This window comes from Haplochromis burtoni, unplaced genomic scaffold, assembly GCF_018398535.1.
Source record: "Haplochromis burtoni strain Fernald_Lab_line unplaced genomic scaffold, NCSU_Asbu1 Contig_377, whole genome shotgun sequence".
NCBI lineage: Eukaryota > Metazoa > Chordata > Actinopteri > Cichliformes > Cichlidae > Haplochromis > Haplochromis burtoni.
In genome coordinates, this window is record NW_024582738.1 from 171,605 (window position 1) to 182,105 (window position 10,501).

Genomic DNA, 10,501 nt, shown 5'->3' on the forward strand with positions numbered 1-10,501 from the left:
GTGTGTGTGTGTGTGTGTGTGTGTGTGTGTGTGTGTGTGTGTGTGTGTGTGTGTGTGAAAGAGACAGATAAAGACAGCAAAGGTTAAATGTGTAATTTTACATATATATGCATACAATCTCAGGTAAGGTCTGGTTTGTATATTTGCTAATGCTCACTCTGCTTCATGACTAATTATTTTGTTGCTACATGTACAAAGATTGCACAAATAAATTTTTCCCTGTATGAGTAGGTCTCGGGCAAAGCTCAAAGAAAAGGTGGAAGCTACTTTAGTATATGTTCAAAAATTGTAAGTTAAATGTTAATTTTTTACTTTGCACAGTCTCTAACTGATTTCATTTCTGATAAAGAAAAAACAACAACCCAAAAACAAGGAGGAATCCTTATGTTCACTCAAACTGTAAAATGGACAGTTACTTTTATAACCATAAAATATTGCTTATGACAGCCAAGACAAAAATATTCAGACCTGCGGGTACCCTTAGGTACCCACATTTAGTGTTGATCTTTAAAGTATAGCTTGTGTTCAGTTTCTTACTAAATCATTCGTTGTTTTATGTACAGGAGTAGCAGAAGTAGCTGCTTAATATAGCAGTACCATGTTTTTTTAGCTTTCCAGTGTAAGGGGTTTTTTTTGTTTGGTTTTGGGGTTGTTGGTTTTTTTTGCTAGTGTAGCGATAATAAGGCCCAGCTGCAAACTTTAAACAGTACTCCTTTTACTTTTGTGTCATTTACTCAGTCATTAGCAGATGGACATATATCAATAAAACCACTCCTATTTTGCAGAGCTACACACAAGCAAGCTTGTCTAAAAAGAGAAAAAAAATGTATCCAAGTGTATTATAGTATTAAAATGTATTATAGTATCCAAGTGGCAAGCCCACTTGGATACTATAATTCTTACTGGAGAACTGAAACCAATGAACGGATTTGTTTCCAAGAGTGCCTTGTAAGCATTTGCATTTACCCAGTGAACTGTCATCTCTTTAGCTATAGTCAAAAAAGTGGGTAATGATAATGTGTTGGATTTAGACAATAACTATTTGTGTAGTTCTATATCTATGCCTACAGCAGAAAATAAACTATTAATTTGCTTTTGATATGGGGTTATAATGAATACAAATTGTAATCATAACATCACTCTCTCTTACATGACAGCTTGGACATTTAATCAATTATTGTTGCCGCTTTCCCATTATGTACAGCTATGCAGCTGACAATGTGTCACTATTTTAGCTACGTGCTAGAATTTCTCTTATGTTGGCAGTGTGTGACTGACATTTGAGCCAAATTCAACCACTGTTGCAACCACTGTGGGGGAGACAAGCATATTCCTGGTAGGATCACACAGAGGCCAAGGAATGGATATGTATAGCTGGCTGGATATTTTGATTAAATTCTATTTTTTTTGTTAAAAAATCAGTATATATTATAAAAATATCAGTATCAGCAGCTGTACAGGTACCCACAAACACACACACACAAGTTGAGTACTCACAGTATTCCCGTTTTCCAGCCAGGTAATGGTTGGGACTGGATTTCCAGTGGCATTACATTCTAGGGAAATCTGGCTGCCATACGCCACCCTTTTGTCCTTTGGAACCCGCAAGATGCGTGCTGGAGCTGAGGGCACACACAAATAACAATAGCGTAGAAAACACACATGGTTTCACTGCAAGCTACAGCTTACATTAAAATACATACCTTGTACTTCTATGGTGACAGGCTTTGAAAAGGCCAAACCAAAGCTATTCCTGGCCACACAGCGGTACTGTCCTGCATCCTCTTTCTGTATGTTATGAATTTTCAATGCCCCATAGTCGAGAATAGTAACACGGTCATTGACCTGGAAGAGTTATTGTTTGTTTTAAAAATAGAAATGATATATTAGCATTATTTATTACCAACTATTTGTCAACACAGGCTATGAGACGCAAGAAAGCAAACTGAAAAACACATAATGGATAACTTTCCTTTTCAAGTAATGTCTTGCAGTTTTGAAAACCTGAAAACTATCCAGCTATTTGCAGTTCTGGTCAAATAGTGAAAAAAATGAATTACTCATGAGTATATGGTACTCTCAGACAGTTATTATTAACTCCATAAGTCAGTGAACTGCATGTATTTTACCTAGAAAACTTGCAGCAACTGTACCTTGATAAGCTCATCATCTTTGAGCCACGTGACATCTGGTTTAGGGTTGCCAAGGGTAACACAGGGCAACACTGCTTTGGATTCTACCAGTAGTGTTAGATTGGTGGGATGCCTTTTGATCTGTGGCTCTGATGACGAAACCAACAAGACATAGAACAGTGGCTTGGAATGTGTTCTTTTAATGATGCCTTGGTATTAGTTATTTTTTTCAAAAATGTGAACTAATGATCAGATTCGCTCAAACTCCAGTCATACATCCTCGGAAAAAAGTAAACATACTCATCTTTAGCTGAAGCGCTCCACAGCTCTTGGCAGGTTCTCCAATGCCATTACTGGCAAGGCAACAATACTCCCCATTGTCTGACTCTCTTACATGTGGGATGATTAACATCTGACCCTTTTCCTTGGTAAGGTACCGTGTGTCATAGTACCTAATGGGACAAAAAGGACAGTGCAAAGCAAAGAAGTGATCACTGGATATATGTTCTATATGTAATACTCCTGGGTTAGACTACAGCCCCAACCTAACTCTAAACTGGATCAAAATTAAATAAATAAAAAACAGGGGGGAAAAGGATGGATATATAAATATAGATAGAAACGTATATCTAAGATTAATCAGTGCAAGCACCTTGTCAAGGATAATATCCATTACAGTTCATTAGTGAAAAATAAGCTGTAAGATTAAACATATATGCACACACACACACACACACACACACACACACACACACACACACACACACACACACACACAGGCATTATTTAATGGCTTTAAGATCACAGCAAAGGAATTATCATCATGGTGCACAGCAAAGGAATTATCATCATGGTGACAGAGGATTGAAGAGATGATGTTGCATTTAGCTCATATATAAACTATCATAGCAAATTTCTTAATTAAACTACAACAGTGAACTTAAATAAGGCTGTAAACTTACATAATTTGGTGATTATTTTTGGTCCAGGTGATCTCAGCAGGGGGGTGTGACTCCACCTCACAGATGAAGGTGGCATTGTGATCCAGTAGAATGTCCACTGTCTCTAATAATGTGATGATACGAGGTGCTACGAAAAAAAGATCCAAAGGAAAAAAATCAAGATTTTCTTTATATATGTAAGTTATTTATTGTTGTAGTTGCAGCAGTTTGTGTTTGAGTTAATACATAAACATAGTGCGCTGAATTATGTTTTATGCTACATAATACACTGTTAAATGTTTATTGGTTATATGTTATTACCCTTAAAGCCTGAATGAAGAACTGTAAGGATAGTACATTGTATTTGCTGTGATTTTGGGTGCAGAAGCTACAAAACTTGAATTAATTATTTTTTCATTTATAGGTGACTGCAATTTTTCGAATTATATTGGCAGTTATTAGTTAGTCATTAGATACCGTATAAGTAAACTATGTCTAGAAATCTAAAATACTATTACAAAAGCTTTCATATTTTATAAGGAGCCCTGTTGATAGACAAAAATAGATATTGGACATTTCACAGTCAGTCTGTACACTTTTCTTTTCTTTTTTTACATTTATTTCAGCATGCAATATAATGATTCAAGCACATTATAATAAGTGATAAGGAGGTCTCAACAGCTGCATCTTTTTAGCTAAATTATTTGACATTCTTGGCATTCTTCTGTTGGTCATCTGTTTTAGTCAGTGAGGATCCAGCTAACACTGCTGACTAATGAGACAGGGTCAGAGGTTTTGTGCTTTGTCACAGTTTTGACCTGAGTAAGCAGAAGAATTTGACCTTGAGATAACGAAAGAAAAAGAAGAAGCATGTTTATTGTCAGAATTAACATTTAGGATTTGGTTAGTTTTGGAGGATTAAGACGAGGAAGGGAGGATAGCACAAAAGGAGAGACCAGTATAGAAGCTGAACTTTATCTAGTGTTTAGAGGGTTGCTGTTAGTCGGGTGAGGTTAAAGCAAAGACAACAGAGAAATTTAACATTCAAGGAAAGCCTTTATCCCCACAGCACCCAATGTTCTCCACTATCTGATTTCAGCACATGGTCTTTGTCAAAACTAGGGTGAATAAGTCACCAATTGTGTGTACAAACACTATGCAAAATATTACACATCTCTTGTGATGTAAATCCATCCAGACTAAAGATGTGATCAATATTTATTTGGCTACTCCGTCTTCATAACGGACAGGGAGTTGCAGGAATTTTGAGCTTGTATTTTCAACATTGTTTTGTTGCTCGAGGTTATTATATTGAGAAGTAGAGAGTTGGTAGTGGGTTTAAAAGAAAGATACAAAAAGCACACTTTTAAAAGACAAAGAGAAGTAAGGAGATGGAAACACAGGATTTAGATCAGAGAGTTAGGTTGCTTTAAACTTTGCACGAACTAAGAAGAGAAAGAGGAAAAATATAAACCAGCGGAGGGATGAAAGGAGAGAGCAGAGGAAGGGTGAGAGCATGGAAAGAGCAGAAGAAGAAGAAAGAAGAAGCAATGATAGGATTAGGGCTTACAGGGCATTGTGCTTGTTTTGTCTTTGGTGAAACCAAGATTTCACAATAACATAGCTGGGAGAAGCAGCCACATCCCCACCCTCAATTCAAGGTCACTGCTGCTGTGACTTCCTACTGACTGATGAAAACAAAACCTATTATAAAGCATACTCATGTACTGAAAAAGTCTTGGTCTTTAGAAAAATGATATATTTGTAGCTAAAGTCAAAGTAAGATGGAGGTCTATGAACTCAGTATCAATGAACTATTCTATGTATTGTCTTGTCAATTTGTGTGGACATTCATTGTCCCAAGAGAACAAATCCTAATTAATTCTGTGGTGAAATAACTTTCCATCTCATTAAAGGAAATTAACCACATGTTGAACTGCTGTTACCCTTGTTGTGGATTAAGGACTAGGCTGAATATCAGGAAACACTTCCTCTTAAGAACTTTAATTTTTTTTTCAAGTATTATGTTGTATTAAAGTTGCAGCAAATTTGGAGAAGACTGTTTGTTTCTGTCTGCAATGTCTTTCCATTGCCAATATTATGTCTGAACAGATGGGTAGCATCAGAAGACTGAAGCCAAATGACTCACCACTTAAAGCAAACGAGAACCTCTGCGGATCTGACCTCGGCAGAGGATTTTGTTTTTCCAAAATCTCTGAATGTTTTTTGGACACCAGAAATGACTCAAGGCCGTCAAGGCCTGCAATAGAGAAGGCCACTTACAGTGATCACTTCTGGCCTTTGCTATAGGCATTACAAACCCTTACAAACTAACAGCAAGTTCCTTTAATATTTTTAGTGTTGCTGTGTTAATGCTGATCTTGATTCGCTGAAGAAGTAGCAACCAGCTTGTTTATGCTAGTGTGCAGCACTTTAGAAATGTGTGTGTAATTCAAGAAATGTCCTGATAAAATGCATCTTTTCCTAATCTTTATCCCATAAAATGTGCTTTTTTCATACAGCCTGTAACTCATAATCTTTGGTTCCTTTGGAGTTTGCCTTGAATAAAAGTTTAGCCTCCAGGTTTTTTCCATGCTCAGAGATAAATTGTAAATACTATCCTCTTTCTCTCACACGCACACACACACACCACACACACACAACCAGGCATACTTCAATGCTGTTGTGCAGACCAGATAGAAGCTTTTGACTTTTACTTTGGACAAATGAGAACAAAACCAAAAAAAAATAGCATTGTTCTCATGGTGTATCTGGTGCTCAGATGTCTGCAAAGGATTCTTCTATTGTTTATACTAGTTCAGTTACACAGGCATGTTGAGCAACATTAAAAAGCCTCTTTAACTAATCAGGCTGCTTTTGAATCCATAAGTGATCTTGATTCTGAGAATAGACAGTTAATTACTTAACAATTATACATTGAGTCTGAAGGTGTACATATTGAAAGTCTAATTTTGTTAACTTGACAGATGCAGATTGAAACCATAATCCAATGTGTAGATTTCTGCTACTAAAAAGCCTGGACTGGCTACCTGTGCAACCACCAACTATCAAGTATACTTTTCGACTGTCAGTAACAGACACAACATATAAACTCCATGTAGAAAGGCCCCAGCTGACCAGGAGACTCAAACCAGTTACCTTCTACTGTGAGGCAATGCTGCAATGTGTCACCACAGTTGGTTCGTAGTCATTTCAAATTAAACCAAACACAGGAAAATAAAGACAGATCACCCGTAGCATGACATGAAAGTCAATATTTCTGTGCCAGCCATATTGGCTTTGGTCAATTAATCAGTGCCTGAAAAAACACAAAATAAAACAACCAATAGTAATAAGATAATAACACTTTTATAGCACTTGTCTGTCCAAAGTTGCTAAATATTCATTTACATATTCATCACAGTTTGTTATACTGTGGTCAAGCCAAACTCGTCACTTGATCTTAAAAAGTGCACCCATGATCATTTAATTTTCACAGATGTTTAAACTCAAATATTGTACGCTTTTGTGCAAAAGTCTTGAGTCACCCTTTATTTCTTTATATTTAGCTTTATATTTAGGAAATAGGTTCAGTGATCTATTGAAATATATACAAACATCCCAGAAATACAGTATATAAGAGAAAATAGAAGCCAGTGTCCAAAGAGAAAATTTGAAAGACCTTCAGAAAGCTTGGAGAACTTGTTTTAGACCGCTTTAAAACGTACAAGAAAGTCTGGGTCCTTGGAAGCAAAAGAAAAAAATGAGGAGTGACTCAAGACTTATTGTAAATCCGGTGGAATAGTTTAAGATGTTATATGTGTTGTAGATATTGTTTAAATCAAATCTTCAAGAAATACTTTTCTTTTCTTATTTGACTGTAGTTGATCTTCAATGACGTGGAAGAAGCTATGCACATCAATTCAACCTTCTGATCAATGACTTCCACAGGAAAAACCTACAGTCAAACCTAACCCTACACCATGTCAGTCCACCGTGTAGCTTGACTGTTACAATAGCCAACCAGGCAAAGAGAAACTGCATCTGCACCACCTGTTTCTATGAGACGATTTGTAGCATGTATAGCTTTATGTGTGTAGTCATTAAATAATTTCCAATGTGTAGTAGTGTATTATTGATGACTTCATCTCCATCTTGCATCTCATGACCCTGAAGCTGACCTTATTGGTTCAACAACAAGCTCAGGTTTGCTGTTTCCTCCCAATGTGGCTCAGCAGGAGGTGTCCCAATCAGGCTGAGATGTGGTGAAGAAGAAGCAGGAATAGCTAGTTCCCCACCACCTCTACCATATGCTTCAGAGAGGATATCCCAAAGTGTAGGAAGGATGTAGATTTAATCACATTTACACTATGTTGACCTATAAACACCTTCTCCTTTTCCCTGCAGGATGTGCAGTGGGAAACAGGTGATTACATGTGCCAGGAAAAACTCAGACTGCTTTCTCTTTGTCTTCTGCACATTATATTCACTTACACATGTGCACCCATCCAAAGGCACGGTCTTAAAAGGTTTATCCTTTTTTTTCCCGTTTTGTTCTTCTGTTTACATTTCGTGACATTTATTAGGATTGCTGTTGTAACTTGGCAAGCACATTGCAGCTTTCATGCATAATTAATTCAAACTTCATGTTCTTCTAATTATTCACCACGTCAGTGTAATAAGACACTTTAGAAAACTTTAAAAAGACAAGCTTGAAGGACCTCTGGTGTAGGAGTCTCACTTACCTGTCTGCATGTTGTAACATGAAGGGATCAAAATCAGCAGAAAGACCAAAATGTGTTCCACAGTCGTCATCCTTGCTCTAGAATTATTGGTCAGACCATTATCTAGCAGATACATAATGAGACTGGTGAGCTTCCCCCAGTACATATAGAGATGTTCTTGTTATGTTTCTCTCCTATGTGCATCTGCGTATGTCTTAGCCAGGGACAGCCATGAGCTCTGCGCTCAGCAAGAACCAGCTCAATCACTCTGCGTATGTATCTGTGTGTGCGCGCGTGTGTCTTTTAACTTTGTAACTGACGGCGGCAGCTGCTTGCTGTCCTCATGTACAGTCACTCAGGTTGTGTAGTTCTGCTCTAAGCTCCACAGGCTCCAGTGCTGGTGTGTTAACTACATTTAAAGTCATCAACAAACAGTTTTTATTTATCATATTCATATAAGACACTAGGTACAGGTTTTGGTCAGTATGGGCATACATAAAGACACAGAAATTCTGAAACTTCTACATTTTTTATATGCAGTGCAAATTACTTTATATTGGCATACTACCCTTTTTCTCATGCACCAATGGCTCCATGTAAATCTGGTCAGAGGTGTGATCCTTAAATACACAAGTAAAATAACCAAAAAGCCACTAAAGTCAGCTCATGTCAACCATCAAAAGAAAAATAAGGTATATTTTATCTGCAGATGTATCCTCTTTTAATATTAATACTAAGTCATTAATATTAATATATAAAGAAATTTACAAATACGTATTTTTAAAAATATATAGACAGGCTTATTTTAGCACATTACTTAACATGCATTTACTGTTATATATTGACACACACACTCCAGAAGGAAGCCTTTGTGCCCACCTGTTGCCTGCCAGCCTGTACGTCCTGTTTTATTTTGGGAAAGGAATGGCATTTCAGTTCATTTGCTCCTTATCCATTCTGCTTCAGATACACTCTACTATTGTACTCCATCAGCACACACAGTTAGCTTCAGTCTGTCATCTGTGTAGGTTTAACTGTTGACCTAACGGATGTCACAGGGAGGTTTGTTTCAAAAAATTAATAAATAAAGCGGATTAAATTAAACGTAAAATACAAAGGATTGCTTGTTTGTGACCTTCTTGTTTTGTTTTGTTTTATCATTCTGTTCTTATGGGCTTTTTGGCTAATTAGCAAAAGCCTATAATATGAGAATTCCTTAACTTACAGTCCATGTAAACGTTGCGTCTGATGAAATAATTCACATCTGTTGATTGTCTAGCTCCATTCACCCTTTGCTATTTCAAAGAGTACATTAGCCTATTATATAGTAAACAGTATACAGTAAATGTTATATAAACTGCTGCTCTGCCAAAGCACAGGATTTTATTAGTTTACACTGCTGCTTGACAGAACTGGGCTGTATGTAGTGTAATGAGTCCAGTTTTTTTTTATCAGTTTTATTGTTTCATGAAAGTGTTACAACACCAAAGTAACCCAAACACATCAAAGAGATCAGTTTTTAACCTGCTATCAAACCAGGATAAAACTGAAAAAGATAACAAGATCCCTCTGAGACTGATAGGCCTGGAATCTCTGACTCAGTATTACCAGATGTCTCTGTTAAATATTTGCACTAATACTCTGCCTCCCTCTGCTGACAGAATCGCAGCAGTGGCTCCAATTTGCATCAGACTGAGGTTTGCAAACATACTTTAAAGACGTCCATTGTTTTGATAACCGTAAACTTTTTAACTTTTTTTTTCTCTACATAGGCTGTACTACCAGGTTTCTGCCCTACATTTTGTATTCATATGTATGTATTTGTTTAAATGTGTTTGTTGGTGCTCACATGCATGTGTATTTGACAAAAATTGCTTATTTGAAAAGATCATTGCTAAGGCTTTTGAGATTATGACAGTTGAACAAAACGTCTGTTTTCTTTTGAGAGAACACAAAAAATTACATTAAACTCCAAAGTCACATTTTTCAGTTCAGGTCAATTCAATTTTATTTATATAATGGCAAATCACAACAACAGTTACCTCAAGGTGTACTATAAGGTAAAGAGCATACATTAATACAGCAAAAACCAAACAATCAGATGACCCCCTATGAGCAAGCACTTGGAGAAAGTGGGCAGGAAAAACTCAGTTTTAACTGGAAGAAACCTCCAGTAGGAGCATGCTCAGGGAGGGGCAGTCATCTGCTCAGGACACTCAGGGCATCGTGGGAACCCCCCAGTAGCCCAGGCCTACTGTGCATAACTAAAAGAGGTTCAGAGTCACCTGATCCAGCCCTAACTATAACCTAATAAAAAGAAGGAGTCAAGTTCTATTTTAAAAGCAAACATACTGAATGTTGACTAGTAGGATTTTGTGGTGTTACATGCTGTAACCTGAACATCAACAAAGTAGATGTTTGATCCTGGCAGTGTAAGACACCTGGTCTAAACTTTTAAAAGGACAAATGTGCAGGATGTGAATAAACTCTGTATTTAGAATGTTGAAGACTTTCTAGATGGTTCAGTCCAAATGGTACAAACATCAACAGTGTTCCAATCCCACTACAATCTCAGTTGATTTGTAATTTGTAAAATTGCCCAGCAGGCAAATGCAATGTGTTATGCATAACCCCCACTCTCACTCTCTCCGGGCATGCATGCACAAACGTACAGTTAAGTCGAGTCATATCTGGTGTCAGTCAG

General features: G+C 37.1%; 1 protein-coding gene across 1 annotated transcript in view; it reads right to left on the bottom strand.

The window, feature by feature from the left end:
• Positions 1-8,105, bottom strand: part of musk (muscle, skeletal, receptor tyrosine kinase) — a 37,069-nt gene extending 28,964 nt beyond the window's left edge. Inside the window, exons 1-6 of the mRNA XM_014340548.2 lie at positions 7,819-8,105; positions 3,095-3,221; positions 2,433-2,584; positions 2,154-2,281; positions 1,704-1,845; positions 1,498-1,622 (exon numbers count right to left, since the gene is read on the bottom strand). Of these exons, the coding sequence (XP_014196034.1) occupies positions 1,498-1,622; positions 1,704-1,845; positions 2,154-2,281; positions 2,433-2,584; positions 3,095-3,221; positions 7,819-7,963 (819 nt within the window). The 5' untranslated portion in view covers positions 7,964-8,105. The remainder of the gene's footprint in view (positions 1-1,497; positions 1,623-1,703; positions 1,846-2,153; positions 2,282-2,432; positions 2,585-3,094; positions 3,222-7,818) is intronic.
• Between the last annotated feature and the right edge of the window lie 2,396 nt (positions 8,106-10,501).